The sequence below is a fragment of the Pelobates fuscus genome, chromosome 8 (genome assembly GCF_036172605.1).
Source record: "Pelobates fuscus isolate aPelFus1 chromosome 8, aPelFus1.pri, whole genome shotgun sequence".
Classification (NCBI taxonomy): domain Eukaryota; kingdom Metazoa; phylum Chordata; class Amphibia; order Anura; family Pelobatidae; genus Pelobates; species Pelobates fuscus.
In genome coordinates this window covers 59614610-59633003 of record NC_086324.1, presented here as the reverse complement: position 1 = coordinate 59633003, position 18394 = coordinate 59614610, and the positions used below count along the sequence as shown (strand labels likewise).

The 18394-nt window shown below is 39.0% G+C and overlaps 1 protein-coding gene across 1 annotated transcript in view; it reads left to right on the top strand.

Moving 5' to 3' along the window:
- Positions 1-18394, top strand: part of LOC134571554 (potassium voltage-gated channel subfamily H member 8-like) — a 428010-nt gene that overhangs the window by 333709 nt on the left and 75907 nt on the right. The window contains exons 5-7 of the mRNA XM_063429898.1: positions 6552-6798; positions 12782-12939; positions 13459-13651. Of these exons, the coding sequence (XP_063285968.1) occupies positions 6552-6798; positions 12782-12939; positions 13459-13651 (598 nt within the window). The remainder of the gene's footprint in view (positions 1-6551; positions 6799-12781; positions 12940-13458; positions 13652-18394) is intronic.

Genomic DNA, 18394 nt, shown 5'->3' with positions numbered 1-18394 from the left:
GTCGTGGTACAGCCACTTCACTTGTAAGGGGCCCAGGCCACCTGAAGGCCCCGCGAGCCCGGGACCCTTACAAGCACACAGACCCGGTCATGGAGATTTTTTGATCCAGAGAAATTTTCGCACCGGGGCCCAGTGATTTCTAGTTACGCCTCTGCTCATAGAGATGCATTGATTAATTGCATCTCTATGAGGAGATGCTGATTGACCAAAGCTTCCGAATGTCAGAAGTGCAGAATTTCAGAAGTGCCGAACCAAACCGAAGTGCCAAAGTGTCAAAGTGTCAAAAGTGCTTTGGATTTCTGAAAAGTGGAAAAACAAGAGAGGGAGGGAAAATTACGTGAATGATGGCAGAGGTGGGGGCAGGGTTAGGGGTAGGGTTAGGGAGCCCTACAGATGTTCCAAATTCCAAAGTTCCGAATAGCCGAAGTTCCAAATTGCCGAAGTGCCGAACCGAAGTGCCAGATTTTTTTTTTTTATTATGTGTCTCACTGTGTCTCACTGTTAAAATACTCACTGTTAAAATACACCTACCATTAAAATTATAGACTGATCATTTCTTTGTGAGTGGACATACGTTCAAAATCAGCAGGGTATCAAATATTTTTTCTTTCCCTCACTGTAGAGGATGCAAACATCTTTTACAGCAGACTTTAAGGGACTGTTAGAATCCTAACGTTGTGTCTTTGATACATTCATTGCAAAAACATATATGATGTTTCAATAGCTGGATTTTATATTCCTATTATAGTTTGGCTAATTGCGGTCATTTTAAAGAGATATCAATAAAAGTAATGTATTTTTATTTCTAGGAATTCCTTCTTTTCCATTATGTTACTTTATTCATTGACGTGCTTGCATTTTTTTCCTTGTTAATTTTTTCTTGTTAATTTAAAAACATACTGATAAGTGTGCAGATTACATCTAAATTTAGTAACCAGGATTTTAATTCCCTCAAATGTACAGACATAAATTATCACCTTAATTCTTAATCAGTTTACAATGGGCTAATTGTGCCAAATGTTGAGTCTCAAGGTTTTTCGCTCAACCTTTGTAAGTGCGGTATGTCAGTCTATAAACGGCTGAATGATACAATTTTATTCCGAGTTTCAAGAATAACTCTGGTAATCTCCTGTTGATCTACTTTATGATTGCAGTATGCTAATCTGTATTTAAGTTATAAATATATTTAAGGGAAAAGCGCCTTTAAAAAATAACATACATTAGGAGGTATAGCTTGCATGTGAAAATATTAACAAATACATGTCAATGTAAATAAAGTAATAATGACTTAAGGACTGGTAAATCTTTCTTGTTTTATAGCAGATAACAACAAAATCTTGAAATAATCTTTTGTAAACACTTGAAATTATGCATTAGGCTGTAGCCTCTTAAAGGGACACTCCTGGCACCAATATAACTTTAATGCATAGATTTTAGCCTCATTAATTTGCTCTATTTTTTGCATGCTCAAATCTTAGCATGCGTATATAGTGTTTGTACAAACAAATTCTGTACCATAAGCCTCTCTCTTGCCATGCCCCCTCATGCCAGTAAGACTTCCTTATCAAAGGTATGCACACAGTCTCAGCCTCAACAGCACTGACGGAGTGGCTTTTAAATCACAACCTGGTTGCATACAGTCAGATAAACTATAAACAGGTAGTGATATCCTAACTATCTGCCTCCCTGGGTGTCATCTCTTTCCAATGTAGGTTGCTTTGTAGTTTAGATCACTCACTGCTGTCAGTGACTGAGCTGTGTGCATAACTTTGATACGGAAGTCTCTCGAGTAAGGGGGTGTGACTAAAGAGGCAGGTTCATGGTGCAGAATTCTGCAAAACATGTATTTATTTTATGCAAAAACTATAGAGATTTGACCATGCAAAAAATACAGCATATTAATGAAGCCAAACGCTACCAAATGCATTAAAGTAGCATTGGTGCCCTGATTGTCCCTTTAATCTGAGGTAAATAGCATATATTGGAAATGTATAAGTGATTACTTACAAAGTTCTACTATTGTCTGCTTCCTTATATGAGTTTAGTATTGTCTTTGAATATACAGCTGGATTTAAATTATCCCGCTTTTTTACATTATCTTGACTGGTAGTGTTTTACCTTACCCCAGAATTCTTATATGGCAATACTTGGTATTACTCGGCCTTTAATCAATGCTTTATCAGTAAGAATAGTTGATCTATTCAATGCATCTCTATAAGGAGAAGCTGACTGGCCAGGGTGGCCTTTTGCTCCACCCCTGCCCACATCCTTGGCTGAGATCATCAGAATTGACAATCTCAGCCAATCCAATGGAAAGCATTGTGATTGGCTGAGAACATCAATTCTAATAATGTTCGCCAAGGAGATCGATAGGAGGCGAGGCCAGAATCGAGGAGCCCCGTGCAGTGCTGGAAATAGGTGAGTAAATCACCTTTCTAACCCGAGGTAAGGGGAACCAACCACCTAGATGGTGGTTTTAAAACTATACTGTCAGAAACACACGTTTGTGTTCCTGACACTATAATGCCCTTTTGAAATTAGTTTTTTTCCATTTTAGTTGCAACTGATAACTAGTTTTACTGCTGGCGACTGTAATTAGATAAGGGATAATAAGACAGGGTGACTTAACGATTTCATACAGCCGAATCAGAAGGAACCAGTTCCAGTGAATCACTAACAATTTGAAATTGCCATACATAAATAACACATTTAAAGGAACATTGTAAGCACCATAAACACCACTGCTTATTGTAGTGGTTATGGTACAAGAAGGGTGTCAAATTGTTTTTGAGCTGTTTCACAAGTCTAGGCCAAAGTCTGGGCCTTTGTCCATTGTCAGACAATGTGGAATTACAATTTTCAATATACAGCAGCATTTTTTAATATTATATTCACCACTAAATTTAACTTGGCCCTTTAAGACACAGTGCAAGTAACCACGGTTACCAACATTAGACATTGATTTTTTTATTATTATATATTATGCATTCTCATAAAAACAAAAGAAATATAATGGCTAACCTCAATTTCATTTAGGACACCCAGTGGTGTTAATAATCAAGTTAATGTGTGCTAGTTTTGGCATAAAATTAAAGGTAAATTAGCCATAAATATAATGCTGTATTATTATCCCGTGTACACCATGTACTTATCTCCCCAGGATCTCTTCAGTAGCACTTTCACTCATTTAAATTTTTCCTGTCTGTGTGGTTTATGGGCAGCCATGTCTACTAATTGAAGGAGTGCAGTTTGTGCAGGTGGATAAAACTCTGGCAATCTTTTTAAAGAAGCAATTCTGAAACGGTCTTTCTTCACAGAGCTGACAATATGGGAACAATTATAAAAGCAAAAAATGGGTTAGTCTGAGTGCAAATTCTATTGCTTTTCCTGTAGCACATTGACCCAGCATAACATATTTCTTTGTTTGTTATTAATAATTATTTTATTTTTAATTTTTAAATAATGCATTAAACTGGTCCTTTCTAAATCTTAAAGGGACACTGTAGGCACCCAGACCACTTCAGCCATTGCTGCTCATGCGCATTAGGTCCCCTCCCGCTGGCTGACGTCCGCGGGGGAGGAGCGTGGGCGGAGCCTGACCCAGGGCCGGATTCAGGTAAGTGGCCCAAGGGAGGGGGGGGGGGCCTATTAAACCTATGGTGCCAGGAAAATGGCTTTGTTTTCCTGGCACTATAGGATCCCTTTAAGGTCTAGTTCCTCATTGTGCAGCTCATGAGCCAAATGGGGCTTCCTGAGCCTACACTGGCATTTCACATAAAGCTATATTAGGCCTTGACACAAATGCGTAGTGTACTAATGAGTGGGGGATGCTGCCCCTAGTGACAGTCAGTATGCTGGTGCATGCAGCACTCCTCTCACAGCTTTGCATTGCCCCATGGAAATATGGAGAATAAGAGGGTATTTAATCTCCTTAATGTTCTATCCCACCCTCTCCCCAGTGCATACACTGAGCTTACAGACGAGGCAGAGGAAATGTAATGCCCTTTGTCTCAGTACTGCCCTGCTGCGCTACAAGGAGGGTAGGTGATAAGGGTTGCGGAGGTGTAGGGAGGTGCACACAATGTGGTGGACAAATAGAAAGGTGGAGAGGGGCAGAAATCATAAAGCATTGGACAGAGTGCACAGGGTGCACAGGGTGTGGATAGACAAAATCTCAAATAATAAAGTATTGGGGAAAAAATGAAATGAAGAAATGGTAAGGGAGGGGACAGTTGGGTGATATGGACATTGGGCACAAGGCAAGGCAAGGTGTGGGGGATATTGGAAGGAAATACAAGGTACGAGGGGATGTCGGTGGGGGTATAAGGGGGTATGGGACTGGCAGATAACATGGCTCCCTTTTTGCCACTGTGACTCCTTATGAAAAACAGTAAAGAACACTGTTTTTACCACATAACAACATAGAACATAACAACGTAGAACTTCCCTTCCTTAGGGTGGGCTTTAACACTATTACGATGGTGGAATGTCTAACGATTTGGTGTCAGCTGGGTGAAATCCCTGCTCACACCAAGGAGACCAAGATATCAATCGACTATATTGTCAAACGATAGGTTGTAGAAAAGCAGAATAATAATTTAACATCATTCTGTGTTTCTACAATCTATCATTTTATGTTTTAGCTTTTTTTTTTTTTTTAAACCCTGCTATCCAGGCTACAGACTTCCAAACCCTAAGCAAGACAGATTGATTTGTAGTTTATTTCCTTGAAATTGAACTTCCCCACCCCAAGAGCAAAAGTATTTCTATTATTGCTAATACAGAACTTACTTTATCAGTTGAGGTAAAATATAGAGTGGAAACCTAGAAATGATTCATTTTATAGGCACGATTTTCCATGGAAATAAGACTTGTCTGATAGTAGTTAGAACACTCGGCAGGAGATGTTAGAATCCTGGGACAGAGGCAAGGACTCCGGTGTTTTAGTATAATTTAAGGAGACATAGGCACAAGCACTTATCAGACTGTGCAAATTGATCTTACAGATAGAATCATCAAATGCTGACATAAAGCATATAGCATGCTGGGCTTACTTATTAAATGGTGTGTATCAATTTAACCCTTTCACTGATAGATCTGATATTCATTGTCCTGCAGCTTCATCGCAGACAGTGATGTATGGGCAAACATATTGCATAGTGTATCACAACAGTGTGAATGATTGGTGTATGTCTCAGAGCACCGAGATATGTTCATTGCTGTCTGAGGTTAAGCTCCAGCAACATATCTCGACTGTCTCTATCCTATACTCATATAGCGGGTGAGAGAATGAGAGATTCATAAGTGAGTGTTTTACACTTCCACGCACCTCTGTCTAATACAACAATGTATTCCTGAAATCCTTAAAGAAAGAATTTACTCAAACTTCCTTCCCCAAATGACCTCTCATTACAAATACCATGATCATGATATATTCTGCTTGTCACACTCTCCCTCACAAACACCCACCACTTAAACTGCTAATAACACCTTAGTATGCTTTCAAAATGAGAGGAAAAAGCCAGTGAGCAAATGATGACCCACTAACCTTTTCCACCACGAGAAGGACAAAGCTTATTCTTAGCCATAACCAGTCTGTAAAATCCGTGACATCTTTCAGTGTGCAAAAAAAACAATGCCCTATCAGCTTCTCTTAACTGCATCTACGAAGGTAGCAAGTACCACAAAACTTAGTCAGGCAGGGTAAAACTACTACAATGTAAGGCATTTTAGAAAATGGGGAGCAGCAGCATCTGTAGAAATTGAATGTATTTTTTTTTTTTTTTTATAAGGTGGGTGAACAAAGGGATGACTTGTCCCAAACTATCATTACTGTGGCTCAAAGTTTATGTCACATCCCTAAATGGAGGAAGAACTGACAATATCTATTATTGGCAATCTTCTGGCAATCCTTTCGGCATCTATGATCTACCCATAACTCATCAGCCAGGGAGTCTTTAATAAAGGGTGAATTTGTAGTTCTCATCAAGTGCCTGGACACTATGTAAGGTTTTAAAGTGCCTACGAGGAAAATACTGCACTGACCTACTTAACTGATCCAAGGTCCTTGTTTTATTCATTGTATGAAGTGCAACTGGAGACGACTAGGACCTAAAACTGATTAGAAACCAAAACAAAGATTCACAACAGGAACTACAGTCATCCATGTGCTTTATCTAGTATTATAAATATTTTTTTTACATCTGAATCTCCTAATCACTAAACGAATGCAAGTTATATTGCCTGTTGAATCTTTTTGTGATTTGAGCATATGCTAATTAAGAGTTGTGGATTTCAGATGAGTCACCTATAACCCAAAAATTGCAGATTCATCTGACATTTTTGGATTTCCGATAAATCACCAATCGACATTTTTCCGATGAACTGCGTGTGGTTTGAAGCCGAATGCACAAGTCTAATGCATAATCTAAAAAAACTGTTTGGGAAAATGGCATGGTGATGTGGACATGGAAGTCACTTGTATCATTCGTTGTATTTTGTTGTCATGTATGAATGTTGGAAATGTAATCATAACTTTATCTCTTTTACAGAATGTATTTGGAGATAAACCCACCATACCAGAATACAAAGTGGCTGCAATCCAGAAGTCTCGCTTCATCCTCCTGCACTATGGCACTTTTAAGGCTGGCTGGGACTGGTTGATACTCTTGGCTACGTTCTATGTTGCGGTGACTGTTCCTTATAACGTCTGCTTCGCCATCACTCGAGATGACAGCATTTCATCTCGCAGCCCCCCAAGTGTTAGCGACATCTTTGTTGAGATCCTATTCATGCTTGGTATGACACATCAGGAGCAGGAAGATGAGAGTTTTGTACATAAAAGTGTATTTAAAATGACCATATTTAGGTGCCCCAAACAAATTTAACAAAGGGCAGTGACATAACATGTAATCTTCTTCGGTGCCACAAGTACCAATTTTAAAGAATTAAAGCAAAAAATAATTTAGTGATAGAATGACACGGTAGATTTATTGTCTTGGATTTACTTTAGGTTCTGCTGCACTTGACAGTGACAAAAATATCCTAGAACAGTCAATCAGTCAATATAATTAATGGAGTCATTGGCTCCAATCTGTTGAATCAGTGTATATCAGAAATATGTCATAGAAATAGCACTCATGGCAGTAAGCTGGAATTGGAAGGAAAAATGTTAAGCCAAGTCTTGATTCCACTACCGTTAAAGGGACTCATCTCATTCAAGTAGTCTTGGTGCAGTGTCCCTGTGCCGCTTAGCCCTGCAATGTAAAACATGGCAGTTTTCGAGAAAAGATTGCTTCTAGTGGCTGTGTACCAGACAGCCAAGAGAGACATTTCCTGCAGTTTCACAGAGTTTAACTCCGTGAAACAACGTTGAACATCCTCAAGCTTTTCATGGGGACATCCAGCATCAGGAAAATCCCAATAGTAAAGCATTGATTTAATGCTTTCCTAAAGGGAAGGTTTAATGTGTGTGGCGCTCCTCCCAAATTAGGCCCCCCCCCCCCCCCATAAGCTGATGTCGCCGTAGGAGGAGCCCAAACCAGTGCACGAGGGACCTGTGCACAAATCAGGTAAATGACTGAAAGTTTTTTTTTAACCCTTTCATGGACAGGGGTGCCGTGGGGGCAGAGGGACACCTTAGTGTTAGAAATACATCTTTGTATTCCTTTATGCAAAACAAAATGACAAAACCTAACTGATGGAACTAGTCTATAATGCATCGACGTTTAATGACCTTCACGGCTTGTCTTTTTTTATTCTATAGTGTATAAATGATCATGTTTTTTTTTTTTAAGCTTGTATATTAAATGTTTCTTTTTTTCAATTAAAACTCTGAGCCTGCGTTATACGTAATTATTTATAGTCATTACAAGAATAATGGCCACTATAATTAGAGTGGTTTAGATTTATACTGACAGCATCCTTTTTTCATGAGTGTAATCTATTCAACAGGAGCTGTGACAGGCAAAACACTTTATTTTCATTTTTTTTTTATACATTTCTTGTTTTTTATACACACAGGCTGGTAATTGCAAAAGCTTTAAATGACTAGCCAGACCATTCTGTTCTTTGTCTAATTAATAGTCTGAGAAGAACAGCAAGGTAATGAAAAGCAGTATGTGTGGATGAATGCAGTAACATAAACCTCAATATTGTTTTAGTATTAAAGGATCACTATAGTGTCAGGAAAACAACTGAAGACCCCTTAAAACCCCTTCAGCAGCTTACCTTATTTTGGCGCCGGGCTCCCTCGGCGCTGGTGACCTCTCCTCCCCTGCCGACGTCAGCGGGGCCGAATGCGCATGCTATGGACGCTCTGTGCGATGGGGGCATAATATGCCTCCAGCGTCGCAGATGCGCCTCTAGTGACTGTCCGGAAGACAGCCACTAGAGGCTGTCTTAACCCTGCAATGTAAACATAGTTTCTCTGAAACTGCTATGTTTGCATTTGAAGGGTTAAAACCTGAGGGACCTGGCACCCAGACCACTTCATTGAGCTGAAGTGCTCTGGGTGACTATAGTGTCCCTTTAATATTTTACTACTTCTTCAAAGTGAACCGTCATAGTTGATATAGATATTTATGGATCAGGCAAATAATAAAGCTTTAGCAGGATGTTTAATGCAAATCAATATATATATTTTCCATGATTCTTATCTCCACAAAATGACTCTACAAACTAAATTCAGAGATCACTCGGTAAGGGAATCCATTGCTTACACCTTGGGCAAATTCACCTAAGCCACAACCCAAAAAATAAACTCAAGAGATGAGGCCTCACTGACGTCATCGTGACCTCAACTACACAAGGGGGGAAATAAATATATTTTAATATAGAGCCAATGGCGAACACACACTCCTTGGGGCCCCGGTGCGAAACTGATCCGTGCCCCCCCCCCTCCCCGACACATACATACAGACACAAACACATACACACACCCCCGACAGACACATACATACATACACACACAGATACATACATACATGCAGACACATACATACAGAGACACAGACACACACATAAATACATACATACACACATACAGAGACACAGACACAAACATTCATACATACAGATACACACACAGAGACACAGACACACACATACAGAGACACAGACACAGACATACATACACACATACAGAGACACAGACATACATACACACATACAGAGACACAGACATACATACACAGACAAACACACATACAGAGACACAGACATACATACACACAGAGACACAGACACACACATACATACAGATACACACACACAGACACAGACATACATACACACATACTGAGACACAGGCATACATACAGATACACACACACAAATACACAAAATGTTTCCTACCTTGTGTGACTTTCCCTGGGGTCCAATGGTGGCTCAGCCTGATGGGAGTCAGAGTTCCCACTCTAACTCCCTCCTCCTTCCTGTTTCCTCCCGCGCGGGCTCGGTGTATGCTGGGAGGAGTGACATGCAGTCACTTCCTCCCAGCAGTGATGATGTAATCACAGGGGGCCCGGTCGCGCTCTTAAAGCGCCCAGCGCAGACCGGGCCCCCTTACAATCCATGTCCATCGGGTGGCCCTGACAGCATGGGCCACCCGATGGACCCCTTAACATGCGGCCCTGGCGGTTTGCCGCACGGGCCAGGGTCGCAAAGCGTGGCAGCTGCTACTGGTCGCGGGGGGCCGCAGGGCGGCCGGGCCCCCTGGAGTGCTGGGCTCGGTCGCAGCTGCGAACCCTGCGACCGCGGTACGTACGCCACTGTATAGAGCCTTAAAGTATGAACTGTGCCTAATGGCATTTCCACGCTTCCCAGTTTAGATTGCAAAGGTGATTTTTTTTTTTTCACCATACTTCAACTTAATAATAAAAAACCATGTATGAATAGTGTTGATTTGGATGAATACAGTGCAAAAGATAAAGAAAAAAAATGTAAAGGAAAACTTTCACCAAAAAAAAAAAATCCACCAAAACCTAAAGTGGCCAAAAGTCAGGATTATATGATTAAAAAGTAAAAAGAAAAGCCAATTGGTTTCCCACTAGACAGCTGCAATATGTTGTCTTCTATCAATGCACATACACTAGGTATCTGTTACTTTAGTCCGATTATCCAGACACACATACACTCCAATCTTGGCGTGTCTTCTTGGATCTCTCCTGCAATGTTTCTGATAAATATTTCCTTAAGCAAATGTAAAAGACAGTAGGAGATACAGAACTAGATACGTGCTCTTTTAGAAATATTTAAATAAATTAATTCACTCTACAGTTGGAACCAAAATACTTTGGGGGCCTCCACAAGATCTTTTATCATCACATTGTCCCTAGAACAAGGCTACGGGGATGAAATAACAATAACTATGAGGTCGAAAGCATAGTACAATATCTCCATCATATTTGCCTATTACAGCCACAGAATTAGCATCCGATGGAAATACAGCAAGTGACTTATTCATTTCCAAGAACGTATAGCTAACAGACTACATAGCTATATTGGAAACTGAGCAAAATGTTTAGAATGAGAACTATTTTCCCACATTCATGTTCTTTTTCTAACTCATTTACTGCAATTTAAACAGCTATATCTCTGTAGGCCTTTCTGAAACAGTAATAGGAGTACCCAAGTGAAGTTTTACTTTTTTTAAAGCGATGTCATACACTTATACATACCAAACATTCTGATCTCCTTAAAAAGAAAGTCAACAGGGTAACCAAGGGAAACACGAGAATTGTGAGATTCAGTGGGTCTGTTTATCTTGGACGGGGACACATGGACAGAGAAGCTCTTCCCACACAAACTTAAAATATTTTTATGAAGTATAAATCAAATTTAAAAAAAAAATCTTAATAGTTCTGTGATAGTCCTTCCCTTTCCGCCACAAGAAATATGTTGCCAGCAATTAACTTGTATTAAAAAAAGATGTAAAAAAATGATAGATTTAGAATTCACATTTGCTTTCCCCACAGCTCCAGTAAGTAGTGGTCTTTGCCTAACGGAGAAACAAATGTTAGGGATCCATTCAGCCCCCACTCAATAAAGTCTTCACACAGTAAATGCTGCAACCTCTGTGTACATCTTGGGGTAGAGGTAAGCCACTTCGGCACTTCAGATGTTGTGGACTACATCTCCCACAATGCTCTTACAGCAAAAATGCTGGCAAAGCATCAGGTGAAATGCAGTCCACAACATCCGAAGTGCTGGGAGATATCTACTCCTGTCCTATTGCATATTTTCAGGTTTCAATTCCACGTATACGAGAGATGTCTTGTTTAAGCCAGGCATATTTACTTGTGGGAGGCATTTTTTAAATAAATATAATCAACTCTGTTATAAATATTTATAGGTATTGTATTATCCATTATACTTTTAGTTTGTCACCCCTACTGGAAGTGACAATAACAATTTTTGTTCTTAGATGTTAATGTTTCAAGATCAGCCAGAAGTACAGCATTGGGTACTTTATAATATCTAAACATTTTATCTCCCAATTTGTCTGTATAGAATAAATAATAACATTTTGTAAATTTACATAATTATTATATATATTTTTTTAAATATCCAGAAACAGCAAGCTATAAATGTGTTATTTATTCATCCCACGTTTCAAATAAATCTTACAAAAAATGCAGTATGTGGATTGACAAAACAAATTTTGTAGAAATTAAAAATTGATTCCCCTTTTAGCAAGAGTAATTACATATTTTATCTATAACATTCCTTTAAGTGACCTGGAAAGTTTGCCTGGAAACCTATGATTTTTATATTATTTGATGGGATTGATCCTATTCAAAACCTTAAATTGATGTTGTTCCCATTTCTGACATGTGAGCACCATATGCGGCTTCCCTAACTGCACCCAGCTGATAATAAAAAAAAGTTGAATTTTCAATATGTAGTTCAAAGGGAAAATATGTGTGATATGAAATTAAATATGTTTTAAAAATAAATTATTTTTTATCTATAATGATCGCAGTAATTTAACTCTCCACTGTCCTGGGCATGTTTTTTTAAGGTAAAAATATATGATGACATTTGTCATTTAGTCTCAAGGTCTGTATTTATTGGCAATCATTCTTTTTTTTTTTCATAGCACTTTAAAGTACAACCATAAACATTTTTCATTATTTAGAAAAATTGCTATGATGTAATTTATATCCCAAGGCTTATTTGAAGTTCTCAGATTTTGAGTATATTTTCCTAATGGAGACACAAGCCTGCCGATGTTATTTTATTTTGTAAAAACAAGTGCGATTATTATTCATCAAATATATTTTCCATAGGCAGGAATCCCTGCTGAGATGTCCTTTTAGCTTGTCAGTTTAAGAGTTGGATGCGACTCGAATGGACTATCCTTCACAAAAGATGCAATAGCTAAATATTTAAGTGAGCAGCAAAACTAATGTCCTGGAGAGAAAAATGTTTTGAAGATATTCCTGTCATTATTCATATACTGGGTAATGGCTGAGTCCATGATTTGTTTTCTAAAAGAAAAGCTTATTAATTATTTACTGGGGCATGCTGCATTTTTAGAAAGCAGGGAAAGGAAGAATGGGCATTTTTAAGAAAAGGAAAAAGTGTAAAAGAAAGGTTAAGAAACTACTGCAAAAAATGCAAAAAAATAATTCATTGTCCTCCTTGCAGTAAATAATTTGGTGAGCTGTAGAACATGTGGAATTGTGTTTTATAACACGTGTTGATGTAATTTTGACCTAATGTAGGTATATTCTGCTGAGCAAAATCTTTATATGCTTTTTGTTTTGTTTTTTTATAGATATTCTGTTGAATTTCCGAACCACTTATGTCAGCAAGTCCGGACAGGTGGTGTATGATCCTCGCTCAATCTGTGTGCACTATGCAACCACATGGTTCTTTGTGGACCTTATTGCTGCACTACCTTTTGACCTGCTCTATGCATTCAGCGTCAATGTGGTGAGTAGAACTGGACACCATTCCATGGAATCCATACTCTAGAACATGTTCACTGTGTTTCCTTCGACATGGGAGTCTTATGATAAAATAGTGGTTTTGAATATACCAAATCTGAAAATGGGTTGGCCATGACCTTTACCTCTTAAGATGTCTACATTAGGTTTTACCAGTTTATTGTTTTTATGTAGTCAGCTTACTAGGCAGTGAGTTATGAACTAGTTGAAAACTGGCTCATAAAATTTTGTTCAACCTAGAGCCAAAAATATCCAACTTGGGTAAAATGATTTTAATTTGGCTACTAAGTCAATTGACAACTCACCAAAGTTTACTCTTGAGTAAATAAACCCTTTTATTTCTCTCTATGGACTTTATCTTGTGTTATATTCTATTATGCAATTGTGATCAATATGAAGCTACATGGACAAGTATTCCTGTCTGCAACTGACCGATGATGATTTTTCCTAATTTGTTATTATTTGGACTTAATATGACCTGGATGTTCTTATTTTTTTTTTTTAGTATTTTGGAGTTCATTTGTTAAAGACAGTGCGTCTACTGAGACTACTCCGTCTACTGCAGAAGCTTGACCGTTACTCCCAGTACAGTGCTGTAGTCCTGACCCTTCTAATGTCCATGTTTGCCCTCCTTGCTCATTGGATGGCGTGTGTCTGGTACTTCATAGGACAGAAGGAAATTGAAGTCCATGAGATCGGTGAGTATTAAATAAAACAAACAGCAAAACGTTTAGTACCATGAACGCAAAATATAACTAGCCTGCTATGATTTGTTTAAAAGAAACTGAATTAATGACTAATGAGCTAATTCCTCATTTTAGTGTTTTGTTTTCCAGCCCAAACTGAAAGCATGTATTACTTGCTGTTACTTATTTGCTGTTACTTAGTGGATATTCTTTTATTTTTTATTTTTTTTCATTTGACTGCCATAAAATAAGAAATAAGCTGTAATAAAATACTGTATCATGTTATCGTATGGGCATGTTTCCAAGATAAATTTCAGGTCTATGAACAGTCAGAATAAGAAGTCAGATAGAGCAGAGATTTCTGCATGCTGGGGGGATTATAAGAAGGTGGAGTTAAGACACAAATAAATAGCTCATGATCATAATGATAATAGAGATCTTGAGAAGAGTAATTCATGTTTTTGGGGAGAAAAATAAAAGATAAGGAAATTGCTCATACGAAAATTATATAAATTAGCCTCCACAAAACCCCAAATACATTTCAAAAGTTTATAAGTTTTCTAAACTAAATCAGAAAACTGACTTTCAATAAATATTTTATTAGGAAAAATGTGAAAAAGAACAAAATGCTAAATATGTACGTTAGAAATAGGAATAAATAGAAAAAATGAGCTTCGTTCTTGATTTATGCATCTTTATAGATGAAATTGGGAAATTGCAAACCAATAGTTTTAGAAAAGAAGGTAGACACTAGCATTTGTGACTTCTGAAGAAGGCAGATTCAAAACATGTCATAAAGCCAGTATGGCCTTGATTTAGTAAGCCTTCCAAATGATTGAATACTGTTGGAAAAGTTTCCAGTGATTTATCTACAGGCAGGGCCAGATTAAGAGCCCAGTGGGCCTGGTGCTGACAATTATGATGGGGCCTAATTACAGAATCTTATCGACCAAAAACACTAAAACAATCATATCTCCCATGCATCATGTATTTGATGGAGATGGTGTTGGAGGGAAACTCAAAGGATGCAGCTATACGAAAACACATACTCAATGCTAATCTCTCTCTAATTTATGCTTTCATCTTTCAAGTAAATCCATACCCCCTAACAGCAGTGTCCAGTGAAGCAGGAAGTCAATGTGCAGGGTAAAAGCGTGTGCCACTGGCGCGAATCACGTGACCAGACCTGCCAAAAGGGGTGAACATGCCCAAAAAGGGGGCATATCTGTCCAAAGAATTGGAAGGCCAGCCTGGCATGAATGCATGTCAGGCTGCCTGCCAAACATGCAGGCTGTCCAACTAAGGGCATACTATGCAGGCAGCACCCTGAACTTGACATAAATGCATCAAATGATGCGCCTACTCCATGCTTTCTAAGGACTGTCCCCTAGCACTCACAGGTCCACTTGTCTACTTGTCATCTTACTAGTAGGCAGAAGTTCCTGGTATATAGTCTGGGACAGAGAAAATGTAGTGAGTGTAGAAGAATGAACATGCCACAGTGTTAGAGAGACCAAAGTCTGCATTATCTAAACTAATTTTATTGTCAGCCTGTCCACACAGGTTTTGTTCCAATGCATCCCTCTTAAGCTTCCAAACTTAAAGGGACACTATAGTCACCAGAACAACTACAGCTTATTGTATTTTTTCTATTAAGTAGAATCATTCCCTCCAGGCTTTTTGCAGTAAACACTGTCTTTTCAGAGAAAATAACTCTGATGGCCACTCCTTAGATGGCTGCTAGAGGTGCCTCCTGGGGGAGTACTGCCTAGTGTGCAGCACTGCCATTCAGTGTCTCCACCCTCTGCATGCAGACACTGAACTTTCCTCATAGAGATGCATTGAGTCAATGTATCTTCATGAGAAGATGCTGATTGGCCAGGGCTATGTTTGACTTGTGCTGGCTCTGTCCCTGATCTGCCTAGTTGACAGTCTCAGCCAATCCTATGGGAAAGCATTGTAATTTGCTCAGACCACCACTTCTGATGATGCAGCAGACAGAGTTAGTTCATAGGCAGATAGGGACAGAGCCAGCAGCTGCAGACTTGAATACAAGTAAGAGTTTACTATATTTAGGGAGGCAAGAGGAGGCCAGGGGGGCTAAATGGTGGTTTTAACATAATAAGGTCAGAAATACATGATTGTATTCCTGACCCTATAGTGTTCCTTTAAGCAAGAGTATGCGAAGAGTAGTTAGGGTTGCCACCTTTCTTGTAAAAAAAATACCAGCCTTATACATTTGTATAATTAATTAGTTATGTGTGACATCACATGATGTAAATCACAAGGAGTGACATAACAGAAAATTCTGTAAAATCACCAACAAACTACTCAGTTGGATTCTGCTGTATAGATGGATTGCTCCCAGTGTCTCCCTGTCTCCCAGTGTCCCTATGTATCACAGTGTCAGTGTCCCCATATTGCCCAGTCCCCTAATGTCTCAGTGTCCCCATGTTACTGAGAGACCCGGGACACTGAGACACTTGGGGACACTGGGAGACATGGGGCACTGAGACACTTGGGGACACTGGGAGACATGGAGACACTGAGTCACTAGGGACACTGAGACATGGGGACAAAGACACTGGGAGACTAGGGGAAACTGGGAGACTAGGGGAAACTGGGAGCCATGGGGACACTGAGACACTAGGGACACTGAGACATGGGGACACAGACACTGGGAGACTAGGGGACACTGGGAGACTGGGACACTGTGTCCCTAGTGTCTCTTTGTCCCAATGTCTCAGTGTCTCCCAATGTCCCTATGTCTTTCAGTGTCCCATTTCTCCCAGTGTCCCCTAGTGTCTCAGTGTCCCCATGTTTTCCAGTGTCCCCAGGTCTCACAGTATCCCCTAGTGTCTGTGTCCCCATGTGTCCCCTAGTTTCTCAGTGTCTCCTAGTGTCTCAGTGTCCCCATGTCTCCCTGCTGCCTTTCCCCCCATCCCTCACTTACCTGAGCTGTAGAGCTGCTGTCTGGACTCTCTGTGCTGTGTAGCTGCTCCCCCACGGATCAGTGAGTAGTAGAGAGAGGCAGGGAGGGATATCCTGTTACTTCCTATCCCCGCCTGTCCCCACACACAGTGACCCCTACTGGCCGGTGCTGGTATTGCAGAGTAATTTCCGTTTATACTGAGAAAAATACCTGCATTTGTATTGCCGGTGTTACTGCAATACTGGCACTGGCCAGGCAGCCTCAAATACCAGCTGTGCCATTAAAATACCAGTTAAGTGGTAAACTTAAGAGTAGTGTGTAAAAAAAAAATGGGCCTATTCCATGGGCCTGGGCCTGGAGCTGCAGCTCCATCAGCCCCTATGTTAATCCGGCCCTGTCTACAGGAGTCACCATTAAAGTCTTTGGGAATTATTGTAGATAAATAATTTGGAAATGTTTCCAACAGTGTTCGGAATGCTTTTTAAATCGAGGCCTGCAGATTTATGAAATGTAACTGTAGCCATAAGAAGAATTTGGAAAATGAATTAAGGGTTCTCACTAAATGACTTAGAGATATTATATTGCCATTTATTTGTTCTGGAATTAGTTAGGGATATGGATAGGGAGAATGTAATTGAAGGATTAATGGGGCCTAAGAAAACAAATTATAAAGGCCCACTTTGTATGATGATATATGTCAGGGTGCTCCAGATATTAAGAAAATATTAAAGGAACACTGGCCCATAATTCAACAGGATACATTTTCAAAGGACATAGATAGCCCCAAATAGTTTATAGGTAAAATGAAATTATTACAATTTTCTACATGGATTCTCTAGATTCTCAGCACAAGTCTCTTATCTGCAAAACCATTCAGCTTGCTGGCTGGTACCCTTTGTGAATTCTTCATAGGGGGCCTCTAGTTTAACCCCACCAAACTGTTTCACTTTTTTTTTTTCTTGTCCAATGTACCAGGAACTGACCATTTTTGTATAATTAATTTTATATTCATTTCTATGTTATTGTATTTTTTCTCTAAACATGACTTTCTTACATTGTATTAAGCAATGTAACACCCATTGTATTCCTCTGGTTCATACTAAAACAATAAATGTTTGAGTAAAAGATTGTGGTAGTTCCCAGCATGTAATTGCTCGAAAAGCTAACTTTCCTGACCAGTTTAGCTCAAAGGGAACATATAGATACAGAAGAAAAAGTTGTAAAATCTGCGTCCATGTACTGAAGTAACAAAATAAAATAATTTTATAACATGTAATAGCTCATATGTAATTTACCTCTTTGCGTGGCCCAGTATGAAGGACAGATTTGTCCTTGAGCCTACAATGACAGATTTTTTAAACATTAGATAAGAACCAAACATCTATAAAGCTTTATGTTCTGTTTTGCTGAGCGCCATGACAACCATCCAAGGATTTTTACTGTAAAAGAAATTAAAAATATTTTGCCTATTATTAATTATAAAATTAAGGCAAAGGTATTCGTTATACAGTTAGGAAACCTTTTTACAATGGAGTGTTCATTAGGAGTTTATATTTAGATTAATTCACTGCAAAGATGGTCTGTATATTATTCTCAATTGAATTTAGTACTGGATTCTGTATACATGTTACTCTAATTAAGAAAACAAATGTGTTGGATATAGTGCGGCTTGGCTTTTATTAATATGATCATAAACAATTTAACGATGTAAGATATATAAGAGTTTTTTTTATGTATATACGCCGTACAATATACCAGAATATTGCAAAGCTGTATTATTTCTTATTTATTTTGCCACTTTTTTTTATAGTAAATATTATTTC